At 41.0% G+C, this 16510-nt stretch overlaps 1 protein-coding gene across 1 annotated transcript in view; it reads left to right on the top strand.

Moving 5' to 3' along the window:
• The window catches only part of arhgap1 (Rho GTPase activating protein 1), a 34257-nt gene extending 21648 nt beyond the window's left edge, over positions 1-12609 (top strand). Inside the window, exons 7-13 of the mRNA XM_061903685.1 lie at positions 1720-1818; positions 1907-2014; positions 2135-2211; positions 2287-2364; positions 3763-3891; positions 3976-4079; positions 10181-12609. Coding sequence (XP_061759669.1) covers positions 1720-1818; positions 1907-2014; positions 2135-2211; positions 2287-2364; positions 3763-3891; positions 3976-4079; positions 10181-10348 — 763 coding nt within the window. The 3' untranslated portion in view covers positions 10349-12609. The remainder of the gene's footprint in view (positions 1-1719; positions 1819-1906; positions 2015-2134; positions 2212-2286; positions 2365-3762; positions 3892-3975; positions 4080-10180) is intronic.
• Positions 12610-16510: the final 3901 nt, after the last annotated feature.

Here is a 16510-nt window from a genome sequence, read left to right as displayed (position 1 = left end):
TAACCATATGGAGTCGGACATGGGAATTAAATTTTGTTAAGTGCCATTAAGAATGGCATGGAAAAGCATTACATTAGATTCGCTAATACCTGTAGAAACCCTCATTTTGAATATAGCTGATTGCAGGCGTACTTCTTGGATCAGGGATATATTTATGTATGTCCACATCGCGGACATGCACTGTCCATTATTTTATCTGTCACCTTTGCACATGAAACATCTTTGCCATAATCACTTGTGTTAAGCTTAACCATTTTGTTGAATATTTTTTAGTTTTATTCAGTCAAAAATACTTTTTTATCGAAAATTGCTTGTGCTGTCCATCATAAATGCTTTTACGGAAAAAAGGAGAACTGAGGTAATGAAAATCTATTATATTCTTTGCACCCCATGTATCCTCAAGCATAAACCCAAACCCCACCCTATTGGTTCAATAACAACTACCACTAATCATGGCAGACTTCATGAGAGCCAACAACTACTACTTTGGGACAAATGATAATCCAGAACCTTTTTTTTTTTTGCCAGAATATAAGGAGGATGAGCTACAAGTTTTAGATGCAAAGTGATAAGCAGATCAGAGTAATGCTATGTGCTAAACAAGAGTAATGCTATGTGCTAAACAAGAAATACAGACTACAAATGTAATAAAACAATCACGTAGTGCACAATGTCCGCTCTCAGTGGGATGCTAACTGATGGGATGTATATATATTTCAGCACAAAACTTGTGTTCCCTGTTTAGATTATGGAATCATAATAATCACTCCTCAGTGAAAAAGTAAATAAGTTTGCGGAAATGAGCATTGTTGTCAGGTATTCTTAGAGAAGTCTTAGGGTCTACCGGTAAGTTGAATTTCAAAGTTGAACAACCTCTCAGCCTATGGCTACAACCTTCTATTATACAAATGTGATTCATGATTTACAATCTAACATTCATTTTTAACAACTCAGAATTTGCAGTAGCTCAGTATGTATATCAATAGCTGTACCTAAATAAACTTTTCTTACCTTTGCTTTCAAAACAAGTTGCACACTTTCCAGTCTCGGCTTGTCATGTAAAATGCACAACATCTTATTCTATTTCTGTGATCAAGGCGCCGTGTTACTTTAAGTAGTTCTTCGGGCCGTAGCGCTTTTAAAAACAATATCTCCAACACTTGGTTAATGTACAGTTTACGCCTTGTAAATGGACAATTGTTGGCAGTTTTTGGATTTTTTTTTTTTCCAGAGGGCTTTATAGACTGAATAGATGACTCCAATTAGCAACAATGGTAGATGTCTTGTCTGAGATGTTTTTTTTTACAAGAATACCGGTACACAAAAAAGGAGAAAAACATATGTGTTCTTGTATCACATAGGGATTGAGAATAATAGGCAAAATAACCCCGTAAGGGACAAGCGGTAGAAAATGGATAAATGAATGGGAGGGGCGGAGTGCAATTCCCCTTTAAGGTTTACAATACCCGGAGCTACTGGTACAAGTAGTTGACAAATTTAGTCACATGGTTAAAAAGTGAATTTCATGCAGATCATTCTCACCCAGACTCTACCTGCAGTGTACCCCAAGTTCATTATGTTTGAGATCACTGCCCTAGACAGTAGGTGCAATGTGATTTTGCCCCTTAGGGACTGTGTTAGGTTTGGACATGACTTCAGAGGAACCCGATTGAGCATTAATTTTAGCAATCCTAATTTTCTTGTCTTTTTTTATTTCAGCTTTAAGTTTGGAAGAAAAATCAACTATGTGAGCTATCTGAGTGAGCTGGATGATGTGGTCAAGTGTGAGCAGCTAATCATTCCAGTCCGTGTCAAAGAGTAGGAAGCACTCATTTGTTCGTGCATGCAATGGAATAAGTTCTGCAACCATTATTCATCGTAATACCAAGCTGTTATGTGTGTGCAGGTACGACAACAAGTTGAGGGCATCTCTGAAGTCACCTTCCCAGCTTCCCCTGTCCCCTCCTCGTAGCCCACCTCTCCCCAACCAGGTCTTTGGGGTCTCCCTTGAATTGCAAGTCACATTTTACCCGTTTTACTATATCAAAAAATCTTAAATATCAGTTCTCAAATTTAGAGGCATCTTTGGTTTTGAAAATATTTCCACTTCTATGGTAACGAGTATGTGTCTCAGGTTAAGAAAGAGGAGTGCAGATGGGGAACCGGTTCCTGTGGTGATGAGAGACACGATAAGCTTTCTGACAAAGCAAGGTGCCTGAAACATGAACAATAATGTAACATCTTTATGCGTTTGTTTGTTGCTGCCCTAACTCTTGTCATTGCCAGGATTGGAGATTGAGGGGATTTTCCGACGTTCAGCCAACGTGACTTTGGTGAAGGACGTCCAGCTCAGATATAACTCAGGTGGGAAGTTTACACTGCAAAACATGGAAATTAAGCAAGATTGCACATTTAAAACCAACAGAATAATGCAATTATTAGTTGCATGTATTATACACATTTCTGAACCCCTGAAAGGAAAAGCTGAAAACGAGAAAAGCACTTGGAGAGCACAGACCTACACCAGGCCCTTTCTCCCAATTGTAAAATAAAAAAAGTCCTGAGTCCAGATCAGCCACAAAATGTAATCACTTGTTTTTTTTATCCCATGTACATTTTCTGAAAGATAAATGAAAATCTTCCGATACCTATTTGAGCCATCTATCGCGGAATGAAAATCGTAGTTAAGCGATTGTCAGTCAGCCACTGTGTAATTAATGTCAGTGTACATTCATGTAAAGTTTTCCATCAGGCTGTGTTCGACTTACAACATAAATATACTGTAGACGTGGATTAAGTAATTATTTTTAACTAATCGTGGCATAGCATGCATACAATAACATTGATGTGCCACCTACAGTTAGTTATGCTCGGAAAATAAGTAAAACATTTTTGTGATGTTCGTATTAAATATAAATTTTTCAGTGTTAAGGATAAGTAGGGGTTGAACAGTTCACAAAATTGACGGTTCGGATCTTACCACTGGTTGTGGTCACAGTTTTTTGTTCAGTTCTCTCTAAGACTGTGAATCCTAATTTGTCCAAACATAATTGTCTCTTTTGTCTGTCATGTTTAGAAAACACACTCATGTTTGATTTAGGGAGTAGTAACAAATTTGTTGCACAAAGTCAGACGTGTGCTGCTATGGAAACTGACATAAATGCACAGAATAATTAGTTACGGCTCTGCATAAAATGACCAAAATACGGTAAATATTGTACATGTTACATATTATTATGATCGTGTCTGTTAATACATTATATATAGATTTGCAATACGTATATAAAACCTTGATGGAAGGTTTTGAGGTAGTTTGAGAGGGCTTTAAAGGCTACAACTGCCCATTAGATGCATCTTTCAAGCGTGTTTTATCATCTTTAAAATCCTAAAAAAATAAATAAAAAAAATAAGACGTGTTCTTGTCTCTCATAATGATTGTGAACGATAGGCAAAATTCCACAAAAAAAGTGCATTTCCCCTTTAAAGTGTTGTCATTTTTTTGTCATGTACAGTTAAATTATTGCTACTCTTGGTGGTAATATGGCACTTTGGGGAAAAATGGCTAAAGAAATGCATTCTTTTAATAACACTTTGGCTTTTATTATCAATTGATATTGATTGGTAGAGTTGTAAATGATGAATGTCCAAAACAATATATACCCAGTATGTTGATTTTCTTATGGTCCCGGATGAAATACCTCTCAGGCTGGATATGGTTGCAGTTTGACAAATAAATCTCCCTTTGTGGTGCCTGGGTTGCAGGAGCGGCAGTAAATTTCCAAGAGATGGAAGATGTCCACTTGGCGGCAGTGATCCTGAAGACGTTCCTGAGGGAACTTCCAGAGCCACTGCTGACTTACCAACTTTACAATGACATCGTCAACTTCACCTGTGGGTTTGCCGTGCAACACCGTATTAAAAATGCTACCATGTCTGCAACACTATCATTCACTATCTGTGTCTGTTTTGGTCAAGCTGTGCCCTCCGAGAGTCAGGTGACAGTCCTGAAGACGCTGGTGGAGTCGCTGCCAGAGGAGAACTATGCTTCACTCAGATACTTAATCAAATTTTTGGCACAGGTACATTTTCCACCTTTTTCCCTCATCAGGGGTCTTATATATAAAACTGGGTGTGGATTTCTGATTAAAAGACAGAGTACGCCACAAAGCCCAAGTTTGGGTACGTAGAAAATCGACAATGAAGAAGCGGAATTTTACGGAGAAGGGAGACACGGCAGAAGCATGACAAAAATTATAATTCATATTATTTAGACATTTACATGTAATCAAAAGAAAACATAACAATAAAAGTACATACAGAATAATAATAAGTAAATTAATGTAACGATGATACAGTGTCTCAGCACTCGCATCTGACCAACAGGAAAATGCACAAATTGTATGAAAGAAAACAACAGTGATTGAATATTAAATAGTTACTTAGTGTATTGTTTGCTTGCTTGTTGTGTTGTTGCTTGTAATAATTTGCACTAAACATTTACACATAAATAAAAAACAGTTCTTAAACAATTTTGTTTATTTACAAAAACAGCTCTCTAGTGTCCCACAGCCCCAACAGCACAATAGCGTTGCAAATTTGCCTGTCCTTCACCAGGCCTTGTTTAAGGGTTGCACAGCCCACTATTACGAACGTCTTCTCCGTTTTATGAGCAAAATGGACATTAATAGTAAACTGTTGTTTCTAAATGATTAGTTTCAGCACCAAGCCAACAAAAATCTGGATGTTTCAGTCATCATTGCACACATGTACATAAGAAGGTAACTATTGAGACAATTCCAAGTCATGTCCTTAAGAGCATAACTACATCATGACGTTGTGCGTAGTAAAAACTAATGGAGGCCAATGTTTTTCTATATTAATGAAGTATTTTTTTTACTTTCATTACATGTAGGATCAAAGTTTATTTCAAACATATGACTTCAATTCACCATCCATCCATCCATCCATTTTATACCGCTTGTCCCTTACGGGGCCGCAGGGGGTGCTGGAGCCTATCTCAGCCGCATTCGGGTAGAAGGCGGGGTGCACCCTCGAAAAGTCCAGTTTGCTATGTCAGATTGTGTTTTTATAGATCACATACTTTGCAGCAAAGACACCATCTATTTTTGGCTGTGTTTAGTGCAACTGAAAGCTTCATAGTGGGGCTTGGCGATTGTATGACGGTGACAGATGATTGCGATTAATTTGAGATTGATCACAGTGATCAGCTCTTTCCATAATTTACTTGATCAAACATGGCGGAAATACCGCAGTAGTGAACAGTAGGGAAGCAATGGTGCTCGGTAAAATGCTGCAAGGTACAATCCGCCTTTATTGACCGTTGTCCTTTGTGTGTTTGTGTACGTGTGTGTGTATGGATGTGTTTGTGTCTGTACCTCCGTGTGTGTGTGCGACGATCCCTGTCCATCGTCGCGAAAGTCAGGCTTCTCACGACGTAATTAATGTTCAATCAGCGTTATGCCTCTTCATTCTTACACAGCTGAAAGTGCAGCCAAGAAGAACACAATAAAGAAACATGGCCAACACTTGCACAGAAGTTGATACACAACATTTACAAATCTCAAAACCAGTGAAGTTGGCACGTTGTGTAAATCGTAAATAAAAACAGAATACAATGATTTGCAAATCCTTTTCAACCTATATTCAATTGAATAGACTGCAAAGACAAGATAAATAATTTTCGAACTGGAAAACTTTTTTGGGGGGGCAAATATTAGCTTATTTGGAATTTGATGCCTGCAACATGTTCAAAAAAGCTGGCACGAGTGGCAAAAAAGACTGAAAATTGAAGAATGCTCATCAAACACTTATTTGAAAAATCCCATAGGTGAACTGACTGGCTAATTGGGAACAGGTGGGTGTCATGATTGGGTATAAAAGCAGCTGAAATGCTCAGTCATTCACAAACATGGATGAGGTGAGAGTCACCACTTTGTGAACAAATGTGTGAGCAAATTGTGGAACAGTTTAAGAACATTTCTCAACCAGCTATTGCAAATAATTTAGGGACTTCACCATTTAAGGTCTGTAATATCATCAAAAGGTTCAGAGAATCTGGAAAAATCACTTCACGTAACATTGAATGCCCATGACCTTGGATCCCTCAGGCAGTACTGCACTAAAAACCCGACATCGGTGTGTAAAGGATATCACCACGAGGGCTCAGGAACACTTCAGAAAACCATTGTCAGTAACTACAGTTTCTCGCTACATCTGTAAGTACAAGTTAAAACCCTACTATGCAAAGCCAAAGCTATTTATCAACAATACCCAGAAATGCCACCGGCTGCGCTGGGCTCATCTAAGATGGACTGATGCAAAGTAGACAAGTGTTCTGTGGTCTGACCAGTCCACAATTCAACTTGTTTATGGAAACTGTGGACGTCGTGTCCTCCAGAACAAAGAGGAAAAAAACATCCTTATTGTTCGAGGCGCAAAGTTCAAAAGCCAGCATCTGTGAAGGTATGGGGGTGTATTAGTGCCCAAGACATAGGTAGCATTTACATCTGTGAAGGCACCATTAATGCTGACAGGTACATACAGGTTTTGGAGCAACATATGTTGCCATCCAAGCAACTTTGTGATGGACGCCCCTGCTTATTTCAGCAAGTCAATGCCAAGCCAAGTGTTACAACAACGTGGCTTCATAGTAATTGAATGCAGGTAACTAGACTGGCCTGCCTGTAGTCCAGACCTGTCTCCCATTGAAAATGTGTGGCGCAATATAAAACCTAAAATACATCAAGCAAGAATGGGAAATAATTCCACCTGAAAAGCTTCAAAACTTGGTCTCCTCAGTTCCTAAACGTTTACTGAGTGTTTTTAAAAGTAAAGGCCATGTAACACAGTGGTAAAAAGGCCCGTGTGCCAACTTTTTTGCAACGTGTTGCCTCCATTAATATTTACGTTAATGATTATTTGAAAAAATAATTAAGTTTCTCTGTTCGAACATTAAATATATTGTCTTTGCACTTTATTCAATTGAATATAAGTTGAAGAGGATTTGCAAATCATTGAATTACGTTGTGGTGTGTGCTGTAATCCTGCTCTGAATACGGTCTTGCAAGCAGGAACAGAATGTCTTTGTATATTGGTCCTGACTAGGAGAATATACACACCTACTAATTCAATCAGAAAAACAATAAGTTTTATATCTAAATATTTTTGACTCTGAATTTTTTTTAATGTGTTTGCTCTGATCCAACTCATCTGATATACTGTGTACTTAAAAAACTCAGAACAACTGCAGACAATTTTTGTTCAAACAATTATCTAGATTGTGGATAAATGAATGTTGTTCCTGAACGAATCCCTAAACGTGTTTAATGTGTGGGCTCACATTATTTTACAGTACCTCATATTCAAACTGCACTTTAATGTACATTGATTAAATATAAGAATAGGGTTTTTGAAAAACTCCAAAATCTGAGTCATTGCTTGCCCGTTCAATTAATCAAAGAACACCAGTATTGATTTACTATTTGAAAGTGTTTTTTAGTAAATATTAACTTGAAAAAATAAGTATTTTAGTATTGAGTGCATTACTAATATTTTCTTTACTGCAGAATAAAAGTTTTTAGTGACAAACAAAATAACAACATAAGTTTGAGAGGGGAAAAAAGTGGTCTTCACCCCCTAAAACGTACCTTCAACCTAAGTACTGAGTGTAGCGTGAGTTGCACCACTTTTAAACACAATCATATATATATATATATATATATATATATATATATATATATATATATATATATATATATATATACACTGTATATATATATATATATATGAGTGGACCATGTTCCGCACCTCTATTGTCGAGGCGGCTGATTGGAGCTGTGGCCGCAAGGTTGTTGGTGCCTGTCGTGGCGGTAATCCCAGAACCCGTTGGTGGACACCAGCAGTGAGGGATGCCGTCAAGCTGAAGAAGGAGTCCTATCGGGTTCTTTTGGCTCATAGGACTCCGGAGGCAGTGGACGGGTACCGATGGGCCAAGTGGTGTGCAGCTTCAGCGGTCGTGCAGGCAAAAACTCAGACATGGGAGGAGTTCGGGGAAGCCATGAAAACGACTTCCGGGCGGCTTCGAAGCAATTCTGGACCACCATACGCCACCTCAGGAACGGGAAGCAGTGCACTATCAACACCGTGTATGGTGCGGATGGTGTTCTGCTGACTTCGACTGTGGATTTTGTGGATCGGTGGAAGGAATACTTCGAAGACCTCCTCAATCCCACCAACACATCCTCCTATGAGGAAGCAGTGCCTGGGGAATCTGTGGTGGGCTCTCCTATTTCTGGGGCTGAGGTTGCTGAGGTAGTTAAAAAGCTCCTCGGCGAGAAGGCCCCGGGGGTAGATGAGACCCGCCCGGAGTTCCTTAAGGCTCTGGATGCTGTAGGGCTGTCTTGGTTGACAAGACTCTGCAGCATCGCGTGGACATCTGGGGCAGTACCTCTGGATTGGAAGACCGGGGTGGTGGTCCCTCTCTTTAAGAAGGGGGACCGGAGGGTGTGTTCCAACTATCGTGGGATCACACTCCTCAGCCTTCCCGGTAAGGTTTATTCAGGTGTACTGGAGAGGAGGCTACGCCGGATAGTCGAACCTCGGATTCAGGAGGAACAGTGTGGTTTTCGTCCTGGTCGTGGAACTGTGGACCAGCTCTATACTCTCGGCAGGATTCTTGAGGGTGCATGGGAGTTTGCCCAACCAGTTTACATGTGCTTTGTGGACTTGTAGAAGGCATTCGACCGTGTCCCTCGGGAAGTCCTGTGGGGAATTCTCAGAGAGTATGGGGTATCGGACTGTCTTATTGTTGCGGTCCGCTCCCTGTATGATCAATGTCAGAGCTTGGTCCGCATTGCTGGCGGTAAGTCGGACACGTTTCCAGTGATGGTTGGACTCCGCCAAGGCTGTCCTTTGTCACCGATTCTCTTCACAACTTTTATGGACAGAATTTCTAGGCGCAGTCAAGGCGTTGAGGGGTTCCGGTTTGGTGGCCGCGGGATTAGGTCTCTGCTTTTTGCAGATGATGTGTTCCTGATGGCCTCATCTGGCCAAGATCTTCAGCTCTCACTGGATCGGTTCGCTGCCGAGTGTGAAGCGACCGGAATGAGAATCAGCACCTCCAAGTCCGAGTCCATGGTTCTCGCCCGTAAAAGGGTGGAGTGCCATCTCCGGTTTGGAGAGGAGACCCTGCCCCAAGTGGAGGAGTTCAAGTACCTAGGAGTCTTGTTCACGAGTGGGGGAAGAGTGGATTGTGAGATCGACAGGCAGATCGGTGCGGCGTCTTCAGTAATGCGGACGCTGTATCGATCTGTTGTGGTGAAGAAGGAGCTGAGCCGGAAGGCAACGCTCTCAATTTACCGGTCGATCTACGTTCCCATCCTCACCTATGGTCATGAGCTTTGGGTCATGATCAAAAGGACAAGATCACGGGTACAAGCGGCCGAAATGAGTTTCCTCCGCCGGGTGGCGGGTCTCTCCCTTAGAGATAGGGTGAGAAGCTCTGCCATCCGAGAGGAGCTCAAAGTAAAGCCGCTGCTCCTCCACATCGAGAGGAGCCAGATGAGGTGCTTCGGGCATCTGGTCAGGATGCCACCCGAACGCCTCCCTAGGGAGGTGTTTAGGGCACGTCCAACCGGTAGGAGGCCACGGGTAAGACCCAGGACACTTTGGGAAGACTATGTCTCCCGGCTGGCCTGGGAACGCCTCAGGATCCCCTGGGTAGAGCTAGACAAAGTGGCTGGGGAGAGGGAAGTCTGGGATTCCCTGCTTAGGCTGCTGCCCCCGCGACCCGACCTCGGATAAGCGGAAGAAGATGGATATATATATTATACACAAAATGAGAGTTGTCAACTTAACATATATTACTTCGATCAAACATGGCGGAAATGTCTGTTACAAAATACTCCAGTTGTAAACCGTAGGTATGGTACTCTGTATAATCCTGAATGAGACAATCCGACTTTGATTTAAAAAAAATCCAAAAGAAATTATGATATTAATTGAGATCGAATGATATTAATAACTAAATTGAGATCATTTTTGTTTGCCATAATGCCCAGCCTTACTTCATAGATGATTATAGATGAACCCCAGGTGGGTTATTTTCTCTTTCTCTGTCACGCTTTGACTCTAAATCTGTCTGACTCCATGTGTTGCACAGGTGTCAGCTAACAGTGACGTGAATAAGATGACCAACAGCAACCTGGCAGTCGTGTTTGGGCCTAACCTCCTTTGGGGGCGGGACAACGGCATGTCACTCAGCGCCATAGGACCAATCAACAACTTCACCAGAAGCCTGTTGGACCAGCAGCACTTGGTATTTACTTAAATGTGTCCTGTCAGACTCTCTACTGGGGCAATTTTGCATTGACAGTGAGGCACAAAATGCACATTAAATATCCCTTGGATTTTATCTTTTGTCACCCAGATTTGTGGTTGGACTGTTAGTAGTGTCATTTGAAAGTGTATCTCGAGACCCTCTTCAACATGCAAATGGAGCATGTAAAAATTACAAGTTTTGACAACATAATTTAAAGACCACCAAATTTACCTTGAATTGTTGCAGTTTACCTAAAGAAATACCAGCCACAGCCGTCCGTCACTTGTGTGGAGTTGTTAAATGGAAACAAACATCAGAAACGTAGTTGTTCCATTTTTCTGTGTTTTATTGTTTTTGGTCACTGGTGTTTCTCTATCGTGCAAAAAAAACCCTGATTGAGTGAAATACACTTTAATAAGTGAAGTTTTGTGTGAAAAGCCTCAGGTTCATTTCAATTAACAGCTCCAAATGTGGGCAATCCTTAGAAATGCTGTATTGAAAAAGGCAAGATAAGATTACAGTGGAGCCGGTTTAAGTTCACCAACTTAAGTCCTGGTCCACTGCTATTTTCACAAAAAAGTGCCCACTTGAGTCAATGTTGACATGCATGGTTGATTTGAGACACATAAGGATCATTTCTATTAATAACGTCTCTATATAAGTCGACATGCTATTGTTAATTTCCTCATTTTCGCTGGTGTGTTTTTGCAAAGGTAGATTTGTAATTACGTGCAAATCAATAAAATAAAATGGAAAACAGGAACTGCCATTTACACATGAAGTTTCACCGTAGGACCCTAAGTCCTTTCTTTAGTTGTGCAACAAATTGCACTGATTCAAATATTGCAAGAATGAGGGAAAAGTATTCTGCCATCGATCCAAAAATCAATTATCTTTGTGTCTCTGGTAAAAATCCTAATTAATGTGTTAGCAAAAGCCATTTTCGGTAATTTCAACAGTTGATGTCAACGTAAGTCAGCCAATCAGAGGGATTTCGACTTAAAAACAGTTTTCACTGTGCTTTGGGACGCTATAGTACCATATCGTAATAGTTTATGCATGCATGTGTTTTCCCAACATGACCCTTACTAAATATTTGTAGAGTTGGATTGTGTGATCGTGTGTGGATTTATGTTGTACTTCTACTTTCCTTGATGTTGTTCACGGTGTGCCATTAACGGAGGTACAGTAGTCCAAATGTAGTGGTGTCCTCTGGTCCGTCAGGGATAAAAAGATTGGTTCAAATTACTTTTTGCCTTTTACCTACGCTCATTTGAAAATATGCTGCCTTTTAACAGGCGTGACCTTGTCAAAAGGTATCAGGAGCTTTTATCTGCAGCTTTTGGTTTTAAATGCTGTTAATCGTAACTATAGGGAAAACGTTTCTGCCTGAATTCCATCCTCTTACAACAACTTGCACAATTAAAGTTTGGTAAAGGTAATGACTTAGCAAAGTTAGAAAGAAGTCCATTATGTTTACACTTCCACACTTCACAATGACCGAACAAGAGCAGGAAGAAGCACTTCTTGTTTAATTCAATACCAAATTTGTATTTTACCAAAAACAATCCTGCGTAATAGCATCCATGTGCTCCTAAAAAGATGCACACATATCAGAGGTGTGGTGCCATAGGAAGAAGTTACTAATACATCAAATAGCTTGATATGTTACTATAAAATTCTGTGGTGTATAGTTTGAACATGTTGTGCTAACCGATGTGTTAATCTTGGAAACACCCTCGAATTTATTGTTTTACTTTAGAATGGAGTAAATGTTAAATATTACAGTGCTATATATAATTCCTAAAAGGGGGGGGCGCAACTATATATTGTGTATTTACCTCAATTCTGCCTGATGCTGTATGAGGAGCTTGTAACTTCAAGTTGTTGTTCTAGTTACGTCCATGCAGCTGGTGTGTGACTTAATTGATGTAAAAGAAACACTCAAAATATACCTAGGGCTACCTTGTAAAAAAAATCCAACAATTCCTGTCAGTGAAAAAGAGAAGTGCCATTCTTGACGTTTTCTCACTTGCTGACTAATCACATCTTTGTATGATCTACTGATCTCTGTACTGTAATTTGTTGTCCTGGTGACAGTGAAGTATGTTTTCTCTCTGGGAGAAATGTTTTCTTTTCAGGCGGATTTCTTGACACACAGTGGTCTTATTTTACAAATTTAATTTTTCATCCTTGGGGTATTTTGTCTTGTATATGTATGATTATCAAATAATGTAATATAATTTTGGCCAAATAAAGAATCTTAAATACTTGTTTTTCTTTGTGAGTTTTTTCTAAGTTTCTTGCTAATATTTAAATGGTATATTTACCAGTGGTGTGCCGTCAGGACCAGCAAGGCCTTCTCTGCTGGCCTAACATGATCATTAATTAATAAAAGTTAATTTAATTTTTAATTGACTTTTCATAAATGTGTTATAAAGTATTCATCATATTCTCTTCATTTCATATTAGTCTCTTTTAAGTTAGAACTTTTATCCAATCAGAATACAGCTAGCTTGTTGCCAGCGCTGTATGAAGGACATTCAGTTAACAGACAGTTTCGATAGCCGATCAGATCACAAGTTGTCCCCACATCTGTGGTCCCCTCCAAGGTTATGTCATTGTCCCATTGGGTTGAGTTTTTTTCTTGCCCTGATGTGGGATCCGAGCCGAGAATGTTGTGGCTTGTGCAGCCCTTGGAGACGCTCGTGATTTAGGGCTATATAAGTAAACATTAATTGATTGATGTAATGTCATTTACATGTGGCGTACAAATACACAGGGGCGAAAGTACTCAAATTGATGGGGGAATGCGCACAAAGTCAGATTTAACAGGAAACGACCACATTTTAGGAGGAATCTCTGCTATACAATTTAGGCTAAGCAGGAACTATTAGAGTATAGGGAATTCCACTGTAAGCTGTGTGAAAAGTTTATCAGATTAGTTACGATTTCAAATCGGTTAATATAGAAAGTAAAAAATATTTTGTCCTTAAAAAATAACAAAAAACATTTGAGCTGAGTTGATCATGTGGTATATTTCTGATCGGTCACTCTCCCAGGACAGAGTGACTGTGTGATGAGCCAAGAAGACGCCAATGAGAAATCGACGAACTAAAAGCTTTATTTGTTTAAGCGAGCCTTAGTCTGGAACTGCAGCTTCCAGGAGAAAGAGTATGGCCCTGATTACTCTCCTGATGTCCTCTCGGACCACTGTCCTTAAATATCTTTTACACAAACATCCTTACTCTTTGTAATTCTAGTCTAGGAGCCAGCCAGTCTGGACAAAGCCCAGTTTGTTGTTTGGCCAGTCAAGCTATTTCTTGACCTTATCCCTCTGCTCAGTTTGAGTCGGGTGACCTCCGACCCCTGATCTCTACTCCTACCTGTGTGGGTTCCTACCAGACGTCGCTAATGTGTTTATAATCACTCCTAAAATTCAAGCCTGCATTCCTTCAAGATTCCAATTGTCCTGGGGGCAAGGGCCACCACTCTCTGTGATGGACATCTGCACCTGAAGCTATAAAAGGGCATATTTCCAGACTAGAATAATCCCCTTAAATTTTCTGTGACCAGATACAAATGCCTGCTAGTTAGCAATCGTATAAGAAAAGTGTTCATTCATGTCCCAATTCACCTCAATCACAACATGGTTGTTGTTGATGTTGTCCTGAAAGAACAGTAGGTCGTTCCTGGTGGCAAAACAGCTTATTAATGAATGGCCTTCTCGCAGAATGAGGTACTCTTCAGAATGTCAGGACAATGTTGTCAGCTGTGTATATTACATGAAAACCCATTCATTCCCACGCTGTGAAAGAAGCAACCGTTAACACAAAAGATCCCTTAATCCAGGGGGGAAGTGTCTCCAGAAGGACCAACCACTGCTGGGATTGACTAAATACTGTTTTGTCCTTCTTGTGAAGATTGCCAGGAGACAAAAACCACAACATGGACGTCTTTGTCGACACATGAACTATCCATCCATCCATCTTCTTCCGCTTATCCGAGGTCAGGTCGCGGGGGCAGCAGCCTAAGCAGGGAAGCCCAGACTTCCCTCTCCGCAGCCACTTTGTCCAACTCCTCCCGGAGGAACCCGTGCCGTTCCCAGCCCAGCCGGGAGACATAGTCTTCCCACTATGTCCTGGGTCTTCCCTGTGGCCTCCTACTGGTAGGACGTGCCTGAAACACCTCCCCAGGGAGGCGCTCGGGAGGCATCCTGACCAGATGCCCGAATCATCATCTGGCTGGCTCCTCTCGATGTCGAGGAGCAGCGGCTTTACTTAGAGCTCCACCCGGATGACAAAGCTTCTCACCCTATCTCTAAGAGAGAGCCCCGCCCCCCGGCGGAAGAAACTCATTTCGGCCGCTTGTACCCGTGATCTTGTCCTTTTGGTCATGACCCAAAGCTCATGACCATAGGTGTGGATGGGAACGTAGATCGACCGGTAAATTGAGAGCTTTGCCTTCCGGCTGAGCTCCTTCTTCACCACAACGTATCGATAAAGCGTCCACATTACTGAAGAAGCCGCACCGATCCGCCTGTCAATCTCACGATCCACTCTTCCCTCACTCGTGAACCAGACTCCGAGGTACTTGAACTCCTCCACATGGGGCAAGATCTCCTCCCTTACCCGGAGATGGCCCTCCACCCTTTTCCGGGCGAGAACCATGGACTCGGACTTGGAGGTGCTTATTCTCATCCCAGTCGCTTCACACTCGGCTGCGAACCGATCCAGTGAGAGCTGAAGATCCCGGCCAGATGAAGCCATCAGGACCACATCATCTGCAAATTGCAGAGACCTAATCCTGCAGCCACCAAACCAGATACCCTCAACGCCTTGACTGCGCCTACAAATTCTGTCCATAAAAGTTATGAACGGAATGGATAACAAAGGGCAAACTTGGCGGAGTCCAACCCTCACTGGAAACGTATCCGACTTATTGCCGGCAATGCGGACCAAGCTCTGACACTGATCATACAGGGAACGGACCGCCACAATAAGACAGTCCGTTACCCCATACTCTCTAATCATTCCAAATCATCCTTTTGCTTTTACTGGACAATTGTCTTATAAACCAGAGGAAAATACCTTTGTGAAGATGGACTGCAACTTCTGAACTACTCGCGGCAGAGGGCGCTATTATTGTTTTGCAACTGCATTCGGCCGTTTGATACATGGGACAAGACAGAGCTATCATGAAAATAAAACTGTTGTAAATTACAATATGCTGGTGTTAATCTGTATGGTCATGATGAGGGTTCACAAATGTTTGTAAATATACTGTGCCTGAAAGATTATTGACCGGGAGTGCGAGTGGTGTGTGTGTGTGTGTGTGTGTGTGCGTGCGCGTGTGCGTGTTGAGAAAGAATATCTGTTGGATTTGAACTTCTTAGCGCAAGATTGACAATAAAAGTTTTTTTTTTTTTTTTTTTTAGTTTAAGCTTTGCTTCTTCCTACTTAAGCATGGTTTCTTCCTACTCTGGGGACGGTGTGGCGCAGTTGGGAGAATGGCCGTGCCAGAAACCTGAGGGTTACTGGTTCAATCCCCACCTTCTACAAACCTCGTCACGTCCGTTGTGTCATTGAGTAAGACACTTTACCCTTGTTCCTGATGGGTCGTGGTTAGGGCCTTGCATTGCAATGTGCGTGTGTGAATGTGGAAATAGTGTCAAAGCTCTTTGAGTATTTTGAAGGTAGAAAAGTGCTATAAAAGTATAACCCATTTACTTACTCCTTTTAAGACATGATGTTAAGTGAAATGATATGAAATTGTGTGATGTATTATGCCAGTGGTTCTCAAATGGGGGTACGCGTACCCCTTGGAGTACTTGAAGGTATGCCAAGGGGTACGTGAGATTTTTAAAACATATTCTAAAAATAGCAACACTTCAAAAATCCTTTATAAATATATATGTAAAATAATAATTCAACAAAATATGAATGTAAGTTCATAAACTGTGAAAAGAAATGCAACAATAAAATATTCAGTGTTGACAGCTAGATTTTTTTGTGGACATGTTCCATAAATATGAATGTTAAATATTTATTTTTTTGTAAAGAAATGTTTAGAATTAAGTTCATGAATCCAGATGGATCTCTATTCCAATCCCCAAAGAGGGCACTTCAAGTTGATGATTACTTCTATGTGTATAAATCTTTATTTATAATT

This window comes from Nerophis ophidion, linkage group LG06 (genome assembly GCF_033978795.1).
Source record: "Nerophis ophidion isolate RoL-2023_Sa linkage group LG06, RoL_Noph_v1.0, whole genome shotgun sequence".
Classification (NCBI taxonomy): Eukaryota; Metazoa; Chordata; class Actinopteri; order Syngnathiformes; family Syngnathidae; genus Nerophis; species Nerophis ophidion.
Note: the sequence above shows the minus strand (reverse complement) of the source record. Positions and strands in the feature narration are given on the sequence as shown.